This window comes from Podarcis erhardii, assembly GCF_964252035.2.
Source record: "Podarcis erhardii genome assembly, chromosome: 2".
Classification (NCBI taxonomy): domain Eukaryota; kingdom Metazoa; phylum Chordata; class Lepidosauria; order Squamata; family Lacertidae; genus Podarcis; species Podarcis erhardii.
Window position 1 is genome coordinate 77,334,172 of NC_138498.1, and position 15,998 is coordinate 77,350,169.

At 41.2% G+C, this 15,998-nt stretch overlaps 2 protein-coding genes across 5 annotated transcripts in view; one reads left to right on the forward strand and one right to left on the reverse strand.

The window, feature by feature from the left end:
• The window catches only part of PRKCD (protein kinase C delta), a 58,078-nt gene extending 52,043 nt beyond the window's left edge, over nucleotides 1–6,035 (forward strand). For both annotated transcript variants that reach the window (XM_081848051.1, XM_081848052.1), the window contains exons 15-18: nucleotides 683–821; nucleotides 1,750–1,938; nucleotides 4,287–4,415; nucleotides 5,076–6,035. In XM_081848051.1, coding sequence (XP_081704177.1) covers nucleotides 683–821; nucleotides 1,750–1,938; nucleotides 4,287–4,415; nucleotides 5,076–5,234 — 616 coding nt within the window. In that variant the 3' untranslated portion in view covers nucleotides 5,235–6,035. The remainder of the gene's footprint in view (nucleotides 1–682; nucleotides 822–1,749; nucleotides 1,939–4,286; nucleotides 4,416–5,075) is intronic.
• Nucleotides 6,036–10,098: 4,063 nt separating this feature from the next.
• PFKFB4 (6-phosphofructo-2-kinase/fructose-2,6-biphosphatase 4) overlaps nucleotides 10,099–15,998 on the reverse strand; it is a 68,654-nt gene continuing 62,754 nt past the window's right edge. For all 3 annotated transcript variants that reach the window (XM_081848334.1, XM_081848333.1, XM_081848332.1), the window contains one exon: nucleotides 10,099–13,342. Coding sequence is in view for 1 of the 3 variants with exons in the window: in XM_081848333.1 (XP_081704459.1) it covers nucleotides 13,283–13,342 (60 nt within the window). In the remaining 2 variants the exon portion in view is untranslated. The remainder of the gene's footprint in view (nucleotides 13,343–15,998) is intronic.

The window sequence follows — 15,998 nt, forward strand, 5'->3', positions numbered from 1 at the left end:
TGCTGTCTAAGACCAGAGTGCAAATGATGAACACATGTCTGTAGGATAGAACCCAGACTATAGCTGGAGCTTTGCTTGTTGACTCTTTTGCAGCATTTACCCCTCCGGTGAAAGCTATAATTAATTGCACAATGCAATGAACTATTCTTAATGTGGCTTGATAATGGATCTGTGTAAATTAAAACAAATGGTTTATGCACCATAGGCAAACAAAAAATATGTGACTAAAACTCAGTATTTCTGTGTTGGATGGAAACGTGATAAATAACACAACTTGTTGAATCATTTAGAAGTGAAGGCCTTTGTTGCCAATGCAAAATTTCATTGTGCCCCAGGGTAGACACATTAAGGATTCTACATAGTGCCTCCACCTCAAAAGCCTCAATTTTCATTTTCTCATGGATTTGTTTTAATTCATGCTTTTGACATGGAGTTAGCATTGGAGCCCTTCTTCTGCCTTAGTTTTCATTTTAAAAAAATTGGGAAAATTGTTTGTTTACTTATCTGCCAACTTCAGTATCTTCTCCACTCTGGCAGACATGCCATTAAGTATTTATTAATGCTGAAAGTATCCTATGAGGTTGAAAGCAAATATCTTTAAGTGGATGAAATTGCTAAGTCATTGGGGTGCTTTTGTCCAATTTGAATGGTTGTGCTGATTAGTTTTATTTTTTTCACACAGAGACCTCAAACTAGACAATGTGATGCTTGATAAAGAAGGTCACATCAAAATTGCTGATTTTGGGATGTGCAAAGAGAATGTGTTTGGTGAGAACAAGGCGACAACTTTCTGCGGTACTCCAGACTACATAGCGCCTGAAGTAAGGAACATACATGTGTAACATACCAGCTCTTGAAATAGCCATTTAGAATTCATTAAGTCCACAATTAACTTGTGTGCATTCAACTTTACACACTTGGCAAATATTATTATTAATTTTTTTTAAGGGGGTTGGCATCTGGGGGGAAAGACTGGCTATCTCATCCGCCATTGCACCCAGAATGTTTTGACTATACATGATTTTGGATTTAGGCGCATGGAACATAACCCACATGTAAGTTGTGGGCTTACTGAATATTATAATTAATAAATAGTGTTTCATGTTATCTCCTAAGGAAGGGGTTGCTAATCTTTGATCCTCCTGATATTACTGAATTCCTATTATCCCTGACCATTGGCCAGACTGGTTGGGGCTGATGGGAGATGGAATCCAACATCTGGAAGTTCACAGATTTCCCACCCCTGCTCTAAATAAAGCCTAGTTAGACATTGCTTAGGGAACCCAGTATGAGAGGGAATGACCATACCCTGGGTAGAAAATTACACCTGAGCCATCTATATGCTGACTTTATTTATTCCTAGGTTCTTCAAGCTCACGGTTTGTACCACAGTTGAAATAGTGGTACGTATTATGGGTTCAGGCCAGAATGTTCAGTACAGGTAAACTTGTTCAACCCAATTGGATGTTACTATTTGCCACAACATGGTGGGCAAAAACATGACAGCCCACATCTCATTCCCTGTCAGAGGTAAACTCAAAAGTAAATAGTTTAACGTTGAGTCCCAATGCAGCCAATGAATCAAAGGTGATTCATGCTGATAAAAGGACTGAGAATGTGATAAAAGGACTGAGAGAGAAAAATTGCTTTAAATTGTGAAAAGCCGAAATCCTGATTTGTACAACTCTTGAGGAGTTAGGAAAGCTTCCCATTGCATTTTACATTGTTGTTTTCTTGTATCGACAACAGATTCTGCAAGGCCTAAAATACACGTTTTCTGTGGACTGGTGGTCGTTTGGAGTCTTGCTGTATGAGATGCTTATTGGACAATCCCCTTTCCATGGTGATGATGAGGATGAGTTATTTGAGTCAATCCGTGTGGACACACCTCACTACCCTCGCTGGATTACCAAGGAATCTAAGGATATACTAGAGAAGGTATACACTTGTTAAGGCTGAATCATTTTTCTGTTTGGGAAGATGGAAAGGGGCCTGGAGAATATCTTAAGCTAGTAATAGATCTTAAGTGCCCTGCATTCCAGGCAAAGATTTTTGTGAAATAATCAGTAATTATATAACCAGCTACAGGACTGGAGGGTCTTGTTGCATTGTCACATGCAGCCTAGTGATAATATGCCCCCTTGTTGCAGATTATGTTGTATACACCAGTGTTTCCCAACCTTTTTTGGGCAAAGGCACACTTGTTTCATGAAAAAAATCTCAAGGCACACCACCATTAGAAAATGTTTAAAAAATTAACTCTGTGCCTATATTGACTATATATAAAGTAACTCTCTTTAATAGGAATCAAATAAACACAAAGAAAGTATTTTATAATTATTATGAAATAGTAAGTAAACAGAAATATGAAAAATTATAAAATACTTTATTGGCATACAAGGCACAAAACTGCCCACGTATTAAGACAATCCTCAGAAGCTCTGACCTGGGTCCCCCACAGTTGAAGAGATGCGCAGGTCTTGGCTGGCACCAAATTTGATATCTGTTTGGGGCCAGGTTAAAAGGCCTTTAGAGCTGCCAGTTTTGTGTGGCACCGGCATCTTCCTCTGCTGTTTTTTTTTTTTTTAATGCATTGTTGTTATTTTTCATAGTTCTTTCTGTTTTCGTTGTTATATGACTTTTATTCTTTCTGTAAGCTGCTCTGCGCAGAAGGCTATGAAGCACTCAAACGCATAATGCATACATGCTGTGCTAAGTTACAGGTCTTCTTTCTCCCCATTCCTGAAAACTTTCTTCCTACTGCTTCCTGGACTCTATCTAGCATCCCAACTCTAGCCTTTCCAACCTGGTGTTCTCCAGATATTTTGGAGAACAACTTTTGGGCTGGCGGCAGCTGGCGAGTGTTGTAGTAGTCTCAAAACGTCTGGAGGGCACGAGGTCAGGGAAGATAGCCAGCAGGCATCCCATTGATTTAAAACAGAACTTTATTCCCAGGAATGAACTCAGGTCTCTGGGTTGAAGCAACCTGCTGTTCACAACTAGGTGTGTGTATGGCGCGGGGGGGGGCATATAGCCCCTGAGAAAAGGGATTAGGAGCAAATTTCAAGCAGAAATAACGCCATATGGGATGCATTGCCCAAGGCAGCAGGCTAGCCCTCTCTGCCACTACTTCCTGGGGGTTCTGCTCGCCAGATCCACACACCGCCTCCCTAAAGCATGATTCAAGAACAGGGTCCCCTTCCCCCTGGCAGTCCTTGGCTTCCTCTGCCGAGTTGTGAAACTGACCTGCTCCCTCCACGCAACTTGCACCGAGTGTCTCTGCAAAGCCAGAGGCTCCTGCTCCAGACTGTGACCCGGACTCGGCTCAGGAGCGTCAACCGAAGCCTTTGCTTGCCTCTTCCCCCATCTTTACTGCGCCCAAGCCGGAGAAGCTGAACCGGCTGCCAGGCTTCTAACACAGGAGGCCAATCCTGGGTGTGTTTCCTCCTTCTCCTTCCTGGTTCTCGGATGCGAATTGAGATTGGGGCGAGAAGGCGGCCGGGAGGGGGGGCGGTGAGGCTGAAGGTCTGCTAAGGAGAGTGGTTCCTTGGCAACATGCTAATTGCGACGGGCTCCAGCCGTTGCTGTCGGCGCGGGGTGCGGGGAGAGGCGGGGGGCGGCGGGGGGCGGCGGGGGGAGAGAGAGAGCCGAGGAAAGGGGAGGATGTTTCCAAGCTCTGGAGGAAAAACAACCCTGAAACTGCTGGAAGGCTGCGGCGCCAAGCAACCCCCGGGAAGCCAGCGGAGCGATCATCCGCCTCGACACCTCGGCCGTGATTTCCACGCCAAGGAAGCCGAGGCGCCAGGCTCGCCCTTTCCTGAAGGCAGCATGCAAGCGGAGCCTGCCTTCCCTCAACGCACCTCCCCCCCCACCCCGCACATGCACACACCCCTCTCTACCCCCGGGGGGGGGGGACAGGCTCATGCTCCCTGCTGCCCTTCTTCCAGAAAACAAACACGCTATAACGACTCGCCCGCCTCCCTCCCACGGCACACCAGGCAACGTCTCGCGGCACACTAGTGTGCCGCGGAACACCGGTTGGGAAACACTGGTATACACAACAACTGGGCAGTCATATGGCATACATACCACCCCTTCTCCCCATCCAAAGCAGCTTTTGCAGCTGCCAGCAATAGTGACTAGAACTGGCCACAATGGCTGCCCTAGATCAATTCCATTGAGTCCAGCGTCTTATTTTTCTGAACAGCAGCTAACGTCATAGTTTCCATCAGAAATGTGATCTGCAGGCCAAGTAACTGAAGCTGGATGCGCATTATATTTTGTAGTTGTTTGAAAGGGATCCAACAAGACGACTGGGAATAACTGGAAACATCAGAGATCATTCTTTCTTCAAAGCAATTAATTGGACAGCACTTGAGAAGAGGGAAGTGGAACCGCCCTTCAAACCCAAAGTGGTAGGTATCCTTTTGAATCTAGCCAAGTGTAAAACTGTGATGCTTTTATCTGTTGTTTTTTCCCCAATTTTTTTTTTATTAAGTTTTCGACAATTATACCACATAACCAAACAGAGAACACAATATTTAAAAATATAACAATAAACAATATTTACTTGTTGTGCCAAGCAGTGGCCCTTCCCCTATGGGTAATGCTGCTCACTGTTATATTTTTAAAAGTGATTTCTTTTCAGTTTTAAGTAAATCAGTGCAGGGTTTTTTTTTAAGGTAAAGGGAAGGATTTGGGTCTGGAAGGTATCTGGAATTGAAGCTGGAACCTTGTGTATGCTGATTTGTGCTCTGCCCTCAATATGTGGTTGATCCTATTTCTTACTGGTAGCAAATTATGGCTAGATGGCAGATATGCATGACTTTCTGGATTCAAGTATTACTAGACATTACAGGTGATTGCTTGATAAAACAATCTCCACCTGATGTGTGATAAATTCCTACTTATTACTTGCTGGAGCAGTGCAGCCAACCAAACTCATACTGCAGTTGTTTGTCTGAGCTTGTTAAAATGAAATGGGACTCCTACTGAGCAAGGGCAAGATGGATTGAAGTCACTTTGACTAATTTTTTTCTTTCTTTCTTTCGGTCCTTTTCTTCTCTTCTGTACAGAAATCAGCAAGTGACTACAGCAATTTTGACAGAGAATTTTTGAGTGAGAAGCCACGGCTATCATACAGTGACAAAAACTTAATAGACTCTATGGATCAATCTGCATTTGCTGGGTTCTCTTTTACCAACCCTAAATTTGAACGCATTTTAGAGAAATAGTTTATCAGCACAGAGGAACTTTCAGGTACTGCTGTAATGGAAGTTTTCGAGCACTCCATGTGAAATGTGATCAAAGGATACCATCGTCTCTTTCCTTTCATTCCGAACAACACTCAATAGCGACTAATTGTCCTCATTCTGGCGGTAGCTTCATTGTGCATGGTTGAGTTTAAGTATCCTTGTGAATCATATGTAAATGACTTCCTCTGCAGTAGGGAAAATGTAAATTGTGTACGTGGTTACTTGAATGTAGTTATCCGTTTGGGGGGGGGGGGAATTATGTATATGCTGTATATTTTGCTCAAGAGGTAAAAGAGGTTATTGAAGGGTACTACCCTTCAAATAAAGTGAAATGGCTAGGCAGTTTTTAACGTCCATGAAACTAAATAATTTGAGTTGATTCTGAGCTTCAAATATTGCTATTTTTAATTAATAAAAAGTGGCATCAATTGATTATGGTGCTTCTCAGGCCCTCAGTCCAGCAGGTTTACAGCCTTTTAAGTTGTTCTTGCTTTGCTGTTCATGGATGAAGCCCCATCTAAAAGACAGTGAAAGTAGTATTTTTTTAATTTAAAAACATGTGGGCCTTTCCTTATTAGACTACAGCTACCACAGGCCCCCTATCTGCAACTCAGTGAGTGAGGAAGTGAAGTGCTAGAGAACAAAGCTGCGTGTATGAGTGCCATTTAGTCCCCCGCCCCCTTTGAGGATGCTGTCCTGTCCTCAGTGTTGGAAGACAAATAGAACTCTCAACTTAGTTGTGTAAGTGGGGGAGGAGGTGCCATCTTGTCATTTATTTTTCCAGGTATCAATCTGTATTGGGCACACAAGTGAGGTAGAATGCAGTTGGGCATGCATGAGACCGGGCAACACACCTTTAATGAAGGATGGTGGGCAGGTCTCATTTCAAAGAACCTGCCGTTAAAGACCTGTGTGGTTTGGGTCTAACTTTGGTCTCGTTGCCAGCCAATATAGATCTAGTCAAGCCTCAGCACGCTTGAGAAGATGAAGGCTAGTTCCCGTAGGAGTATTTAAATACACAGTATGTGATAACTAATCATTGCTACCTTGTATCTTGATCCAGATAACAGATTTTTAGGCTAGGCACCCTACAACATGTACAGCATGTTGAAACTGTGGGGTGGGTGGGATGTGGGGTAACAGGGAAGGAATGCTGTCAAACCGATGTATTGATTATGGATTGTTGAAAAACTTAGAAGGCTAAATAAAAATACATCTATTATCTGAAACGCTACCCTTCCTATTTTACCCTCTGAAAGCTAATGACCTGGACACTAACCCACAAAGCAGGCTCTTTTAAGCACGAGCCACCACTGACTTGGTAGCTAGGGCCCCTCCAGGCTAGCAAGAATATCCTCCAAGTATTCCTACTTCCCCCACTCCACTACCATAAATATTGCCTTCCCTGCAATGGCTTCCCCTGAGGCCTAAAATGGATACCCCTTGGAATTAATCCTCAGGGTGTCGATGCCAGAGCAACACTCTCTTTTTAGCTCTAATGCCAACAGTGTTCTGGCATTGGTTCAGCCCTAGGCTTTGGAGGCACCAACATTAGAGCTCTGGTATCCATTAGAAAGGCTATGGTCCCCTGGGATGCTCTCTCAGGGACACATGACAGCATTTTTAAACATTCATGATTCGTTTTAAGATACACAGAATCTTTAGCTTTAATATTTTTGCTTCTTGAAAGTTGGGTTATGCTTCAAGGCAGAAGCGCACCACTTGCAACTTGAAATATCCCTACTGCGGAAACTCTTTGTTTTGATAGCTACAAATCTAGCCTTACTCTTGTTGAAACTCACATGATTTGTTAAGTCCAGCTTGCTGCAAGACGTATCTTTCCCATGTGCCAGGTTTCATAGGTTACTAAAAATATTTATTCTCTAGGCATCAAGAGCAGACACTTTGGCTAAAGAGTCAGGCAGTACAATACTTCCTAGGAGTTTGTTTTTATAGGCAAAAGCACAAGTTTCCACAGCTACAAATACCACTATGTATTTGTAAACTACTTTTTTAACACTGAGGTAATACTAAATTAAATATAGGTCTGTCACGGTAGTCTACACGAGATTTGCCAGCTAGGACTCTGGGTGATTATCCAGATATTTCATGAAATTAAGAAGTTTAAAAATGACTCTGGGCTCAACACTGGCCTGATATAAACTGAATTCTCCTCAGGCAACTTCCTTCGTAAGAGCAATTTCTAAATCTTCCATAAATTCAGAATATACCTGTGGACATATTAGGCCACTTCCTAGAGCTACAAGTAAAAGTAAAACTGTATTAACTAAGGTATTTCCTATGGAATGTAGGTTTTATTATTTATTCCATAATTGATTTCCCTCCATCTGATTTAACACTGACTAACATTACAGAAGCATTACAGAAAATTGCCAACTGCCTTCTGTAACATTTAAACTAGTTCTTTATTTATACTGCCATCAGAAATCAGGAATCTTTTTCAGCTCAAGGGCCACACACCCTTCTTGGGGGTGCATGCGAGTGTTGGAAGGGGCAGAGAGGCAACTCAATTTAACTTTTGTAAATCAGGCTAGTTTCTACACACAGAGACACACACACACACACTTTCTATTCTTCATGCAGACAATCAAGAGGCATTAGGCTACAAGAACACAGTCTAATCAGACAAAAACACAGCATGTGCAAAGAAGGGCCAGTAGGAGGTCTGGACTAGAAAGTCCAGGGATAGTTTTGCCTCCCACCCAGGCCTAACTTTCCCCATTCCTGCACTACTTTGTCAGCTTATTTCCAAACATCATAGGATGGCAAAGGAAACTGAAAATTCCTTGATCAGCTGAGAAAAGAAATACAATAATACTATGAATTACAAGACAGCAGCTGGTGATGTCTGCAAAACTACCTGGTTAAACAAGACAATTTGACACATCAACATTACAGTGGTGCCCCGCAAGACGAATGCCTCGCAAGACGAAAAACTCGCTAGACGAAAGAGTTTTCCGTTTTTTGAGTCGTTCCGCAAGACGAATTTCCCTATGGGCTTGCTTCGCAAGACGAAACGTCTTGCGAGTCCTTGCGAGTTTTTTTCCTTTTTCTTAAAGCTGCTAAGCCGCTAAGCCATTAATAGCCGCTAAGCTGCTAATAGCCGTGCTTCGCAAGACAAGGATTAATTTCGTCTTGCGAGGCACCACTGTATTTGAAACTGAAAGCTGGCCACACAGGAGAATGGGAAGTGGGAACATGAGAGCCAACCCTTTACTGGGTTTGGGGCACATAGTTTAATCCAGCTACTGACATACCTTAATTACATTAAATTATATTACTTTACATTTTTAAAATGAATTATTTGTGCCACGTTACCAAAGCATGGCTTGTACTTGCCAACTCAGTGTCCCATTACTCATCATCAACATCAGGTACACAAACAAACATTCAAGAATTTGTAGTGTTAGATGCCTGGTAACTTTCAGGGAAAATAGAACACTTCTAGGCAGATCTTTCCTAGCCACCAGTCTGTGGTTAATGCAGACTACACAAGATAGAGTGAGCAGGGCAGAATTGATCCCAGGATCATCCCATTGGTCCTAGGAGGAAAAGTACTGACTAGCAGGAAGGGTCATTTTCTGTTGTTTTGTTAAGAACAAAACAATCCTTCAAAAATAAGTTTGGAATAGGGTGAAAAAAGGATCCATCACACCATTTTCCAAGTTTTTAGATTTTTTCAATAACAAAGACTCAGACTAAGATAAAATAGGAGAGCTTTAAATACTGAGCAGGGTGGAGTTCAGTCTGCTTTAAGCATTTAAAGCCTCCAACTTGTGAGGAACAATTAACAGATTACTCTCTAACAGCAATTATCTCCATCCTAAACAAAAATGAAAAGAATCCATCATCTCAGCATCTTATAAACCCTGACTTTGTGGAACCAGCTGGCTAAAATCTGTTAAGCGGTTATTCTCTGTGGAGTGAAATCTCTCAGCAATTCAGTTTAAAAGGAATGATGCAAACACAGAGGAAGATGGAAAAGAAGGGATGGCAGAGGAAAGAGCGATGAGTGATGTCAGCTGGGAAAGTGATGAGAGTTATAGATTTGTTACATAGCAGGGGGACCTAACTGCTGTTGTCAGCTCTAATTATTATTGGGCTCTACCCTAGTCACAGGCATTTTAAAAAAGCATACATTTAAGACAATGTATTCTGGCCAAAGACTGCTACAATGACTTAAGAAAAGAGAGGGATGCATGTTGATAGAATTATCATACAGCAGTCATGAAGACAAGAGAGTTTGTGATTGTCCTAATGCTTTCCTTTTGTCCCAGCGGCTACAAACCATGTGGGTTCTATGCCCTATAAAATGGACATGCCAGGATACAGTGCTACACTTGCACCACTACATTAAATAAATAGCACTCTTTGATGTAAAAAAATGTAGAAAGATAGCTAGAAATAAGGTTCTGATTCTCTTTGATCCAAATTAAACCAGCATTTTCAGGAAACAACCCGAAACAATGACAGTGCTATTTAAATGCTGGCAATGGCAGCCTAAAAGAAGAGTCGTTTTATGAGTAATGGCAGGAGGTAAATAAATTATGGTTGAAGGAGGAGTAGGTGTTTAAAAGAAGCAGTCACCTGTTTCTGCTAGTCTCAAGTGCTAGTAACACTTCAAAAAGCATATGTAAATGTTGTTGTAGAATATAAAAACCTGGAAATGACTCAATATTCATCAATAGCACTTGAAATATATGCTTGACCCAATCTGACAGATTTCAGTTTGAACATCGTTGCACTTGAGCTGGCCATGTTTGCACATACCTTAAGTGTAAAAAAAAAAAATCCAGGAGAGAGAAAAGTCAATTAGCATCCCTCACAATTTAAAACAATGTTTATTAGCTTGGATAAATCTCATGTAAGATTAAATTGAAGGCCAAATATATCCTTAGAACTAGGTGAGTTAACAATCACATCCAAATTAGTCTCATTTAAAATCATTTGGGTCGACTATACATGTTATGACAAAAGGAAATAATTTTCATAACCTTTTCCATTTCTTGTACCTACTGAGAGGAATTTCACATAAGCAAAGCCACCAGCTATCATTCAAGTGTACACTTAAAAGGAAACGGCTAGTAATGGCAACTCTCTGATAAATGTACCTGTCAGATCCATATTTTTAGAAACACTCTTCACACTTTCAAAAGTAGAGGATGAAGCAGTCCTGTGGATCAACAAATACAAGAGATCTTCTGGATTAGTTGATCACTAGAAACCCAGATGAAGCTGGTGGCACACCAACCATCTAACATATCAGTTTTAAACTCATTTACTTTGAAGCAAGCAAACTCATTTCAAAGGGGCTCATTTCCAAATTGTGGAATTAGGATCACATTTTAAGTTAAATTAGAATCCAGAGCTTCGAAGTATTTTCATTTTCAAGTATCAACGTACATTTATAATTTATTCTTGCACACAACGATTTTTTCAGTTATACAATCTTGTAAATAGAAACTACTGTTATCACAGTATATTTAGATGTAGCCTATAAAAATATCTACTATACATAAAATATTTAGCCACAGTTTTACAGCACGTTGAGAAATATGAAGGGGGAGGGGGAGAGAAAGCAAATACTTCTGGTTAAGAAAAGGCTAGAAGAAAATGCTACACCCGCCAATGAAGGCTAACTTGCAGGCTTAGCTAACTCAGAGGAGAACATTTTCTTACAGGAATCACATTTACCACTTAAAATCCAAAGTTATACCTGCACAATTTCCTGCTCATTAATCCTCAACTTTACAAGGATGAAATCAAGCCCACTAAGTAGCCAATAATAATAATAATTACTTGTGGCTCACATCTAGAGAAGTTAGGGCTAGGCTGTTGACACGAATCATCTGTGATTTAAGCCATTACCCAAAATCCCCTTCTCCAGCTGACACTGTACTGTGGGCCAACAGCAGAATGCTCCCTTTTCATCTACTCCAGTAAGTAGTGATCTACCTGAATAAATACATTATGATGTCAAGGCATATTATCTTAAAGGATGGAGTACAGCTAAAGCGCTTTTGAAGTGTTTGATAGTTTAACATAGTCCTTTTTATGTTTCTGAAATAAGGTTGGCTTTATGGCTTATCTCCAGAACGCTGAATATATTGCTAAGCTACCTTATTAAAGAAATAAAGAACACGGCAGTATGTTATATTATAGCACCCAGCCACATAAACGAGTCCCCACTTGGCAAAGCTTACATAGTCCATTGCAGAGAACTCTTAACATTAACAGCATGGCAAGGTTTGATGAGGTACCAGCACAGACAGCAAGGCAAAAAAGCATTCAAATCACACGGGACAAAGTTTTCTTCAGTTCAAGAACAAACAGGCACCTAATCTGCTGCTTGCTGATTTGTATCACATGGACAGATTATTTACACTACACGCTGGCTTAGTACAACAAACACAACTGGCCTAACATGCATGAAGTTTTATCACTAACAGGAATTTCTTTCACATGCCTCCCATTCATTGCAACAGGATATATCTGGAGCGTATCCCTGTTGGGTTGTGACCCTAAAGCAGGACTGATCCAATTTCACAAGTTCACTTATAGCATAGTATCCCTCTTTGCATATAAATACTTGAAAATCCTAGAGGGCCCTGTTCTTCACTAGGCTCTTGAGCTCCACTCAAGGAATGCACCGAGGCAAAGATGTGGCTGCTTAAGGTTCACGGAAAGAAAGAATCCTGAGTCCTCTTTTTTGGGGGGGACGGAAGATTGTTTCTATTTATGAATGTGCAAATCCTGTTCTCATCAATAAAGTAAAAGATATGCAATAAAGGATCGCTTTCATCTTACCCATCCAATGCATTTTAACTTAAATATCACCAATACATAATAAAAACAAAAACCCAAAACAAGTAATACTTCATCTGTGACTTTGGTTCAAGAAGATGGGTAAGAACAAGCTTGCATTAATGCCAATAACTCAGGAGCGCTTCATAATAATTTGGTCTCTCTAGTAATTTGTCTTATACCTTCCCTGCACTGTTATTGCCATTCACCTCTGGTAACCACCTAGCACCATGCTAATTGTTTTATTGTTATTATTATCTGCTCCACTTGGAGCAATGTTTACATTAGTGTCAATTAAAAATCCTCCCTTTTCATAGGCTTCTCTGCTTGGGGTTTGGAGTTTGAGGGGGTGTAAAAAGGGGAGGAGGACCAGGGAAAACAGTTAAGTAAAATATGCGGTTTTTAATAAGCAGACAAAATAGGTTTGCCGTGTGCATGATGTGGAAAGGAAACTATTCACATACTTCAAATAATAATAATAACCCAGGAGTTCTGGAACATTTCAAGATAGATGGAATGCATCTGGGAAAATATTACCTATTCTGGCTTTCCATTAAATGATGTGGAGCCTTTAGTAAAATTACCTAGAAACTAGTGCAGCTACCCAAAAAAAAGAAAGAAAATCAAATGTTTCACTGCAAAGCAATGACCTGAAGTGGGCAACACTGCTTGTTGCTAAAATTGATATATTAACTGGATTAATATATCTCACAAGGAGACTGGTGGTACCTTTTGTTGTATACTAAAATAAATAGTTGGAAGAATCCTCAGTTGAAGAAACACCTGTTCTATGTTCAGTAAAGATTTTATATATAATATAGGAATAAAACAGGAAATCACAGCAAGAAAGGCTTAGGAAAGTATTGCAGAAGAAAGTTAAGATACAGCATTAAGAGGGACACCAGCATTTCACACTTTTAACATCCACAGTCGAAGAACAACAGGATAAAGACAACATATATTAATTTAAAAGCAATTTCATTCTCTGTTCCACAAATACTTGGTCCATTTCAACCTTTAATGCCAACTTTGCCTTGTGCCAGACCCAGGCAGTTGAAACACCGTCTTCGAGAAGAGGAGTGCATGCATTTCTGTGTTGCTTGGTTTCCTTGAAGGCTGCCTTCATTCTCAGGTCCCTGAGTGGTTTCCTTAGCACTGCTTCAGCAGTTTGGGACGGTGCTGGCAAGGGGAGGTCAAAGGTGCTACAAATGATTAGGTACAGTCCTCAAAGCTTCTTCTCGAGAGCGGCTAACGCATACATTCTGAAAAGAGAAAAGACAGCAAGCTTTATATACTTCACTCAAACACAATGCTTGCCCTTTGGCCAATTCCTGAACACTTCTCACTACCTATAGGCTTTCCTTTGCTAGTTCATGGAAATATGGTGAAATTAAGGCTGTAATCCTATGCACATTTACTTTAGCAAAAGACCCACCAACATCAGTGAAGGCTTGCTTCCCAGAAAATGTGCATAGAGTTGGGTTGGATAAAATCACAATATTTTGTCTTATCTGGTTCCTCTATATATTCAAGCGTTGTAACAAGTTCCATCATTCCGGAATACATTTCTCAATATGCATCTGTCTTCAGTTCCATTGTTCTGAAAACCAGCTTATCAGAAACTCAAAGAGATTCCAATGTGGGTTTAGTTGCACTTTGAATGCTTGGTCTTAGACCTCTGGGCCCCTCATGTAGCCCTAGGTATAAGTCTGTTTTTTTTCCAGTGTTCACTGGGAACTACCAACATAAGCACATGCTGCTAGCTGATTGGACAACCCAAATGAAGTGTTTTCATTATCACAGTCAGTGCAATGACACATGCACAAGTCCAGGAGGGAGAGATCCTTGAGAGTCACAAGTCTGAACCCAGCTACAATGCCTATACACAATACTCTTCCTTCCCTTTAAACCAATAACTTTATTAGGCAACAAGCTATGTAATACTACCACCTCTCATCACAGATAAGATATGTCATGACACATTGAACACTCAACATACTAGTCTTCAGGCATTCCAGTGACATGTGAAAACAACAAGCAAGCAGAGGCAAATTGCTAAGCTCCGGCTCCATCACCCTCCATAAGTTGGGATGTTAAACATCTGAAGCAGACAACCTCCTACAGTCATGGAGGCTTCCAGCATGATTAAGGACCCAGGAAGATAAAGGTTTGAAATTGCTTAAAGAAGCCTCCACAGATACAAGAGGTTGTACATGTTAGATCAGTTTTCTCAACCTTAGGTTTCCAGATGTTGGACTACAACTCCCATCATCCTTAGCTAGCAGGACCAGTGGTCAGGGATGATGGGAGTTGTAGCCCAGCAACATCTTGGTGACTCAAGTGTTGAGGAAAACAGTGGGTGAAGCTTAGTGCACTTCTCCCCTCTTGCAAGTTGTTTTTACACACAAGTAGAATGTCTGAACAACCAGAAATTACCCTTCAGGGACTCAAAGGCTGCCAATTGCAAATCTCTATCCTAGAAGCTCAGTCTATCCTAGACTACAGTCATTCTAGCAGCTGCCATTGGATGCAAGTTGCTACCTGATCCTTGAGGTCAAGTTAAACCGCCCTACATAGTTTTTGCTCAGGCCAAAAAAAGCCATTTATATATAGGCTTTGTGTTACCAGATCAGGGCTATTGGACAAGGTAGATCCCATGCATTGTATGCAGAAGATCCCAAGTTCAATCCCTGAGATCTCAGCTAATGGGCAATACAAAATACCTCTGACTGTGACCTTAGAGAGCTACTGCAATACTGGACTTACATGGACCAAGAGCCTGATCTAATATGCAGCAGCTTCCAACATTCCTTACACATTTTCAAACTCCTATTGGAGTTTTCAAAGTTTGTCCTGTCCAACTGCATCCGATACTCAACTCTTCCGCACAATATGAACATTTTGTCCTGTTAATGAGCCAAACAGACATGTACCCAAGGAGCTCTAATGAGTGCCCCAATGATCTTTACCTACCATCAAGCACACCATCATTTTATTCTAAAAACCTGAACCAACTTTTCTCCACCATCAGAAGTGGTACATCTCCCCAAAAGCGAGATTTCCAGGTAACAGATTTGGGAGCAGTGAACTCATCTCTTTGCAGGAGAAATGAGTCATCCTACTCGTCAATGGAAGTATGAAACACAAATGTGTAAGGCACCCTAATGATTATACCTGCTCCAGTGTAGGTTTGCATGGTTCGTGGCAACTTTTAAGAAAATTGCTGCTAATACGTTTTCCATTTATCTACACATCAACTTCTACAAACTGACTACCTGGTGCAGAACAGAGATCAAAGAAGTAAGAAGATGACATTCATATGACCCCTGTGTTTTCCGCAAGGCCTGCTAGCCACTAGCAGTATAACAGTTGTTGTTGTTTTTCTCCTCCTCGGAGATTACAAAAAAAATGAGCTGTTATTCTACCCTTAAGTGAAATAGATAGGTTTCAGTTAACAAGAATGAACTAAATCTCTTAGAATGAAGACGTTGGTAGTATCCATACTCTTCAAACACAAAATGTGAGGTGAGAACACACATTCTTATCAAAAGGGCTCTTGATTTAATCTGCTAGGGTTTCATACTACATAGCCTGATCTTCCAGATCCTCTCTTCCCTGTATTACCTTGACCAGGCATAGGCAAACTCGGCCCTCCAGATGTTTTGGTACTACAACTCCCATGATCATAACATCTTTCCACCCACCTGCTGGTGCCATTAAGTTAAAGAAAACAAAATGGAGAGAGTGATACCACCCACTTAGGCAGGCCAAAGTTCAGTGTCTCCCATCTTCTAGGGTCAGGTATCCCCAAACTCGGCCCTCCAGCTGTTTTGGAACTACAACTCCCATCATCCCTAGCTAACAGGACCAGTGGTCAGGGATGATGGGAATTGTAGTCCCAAAACATCTGGAGGGCCG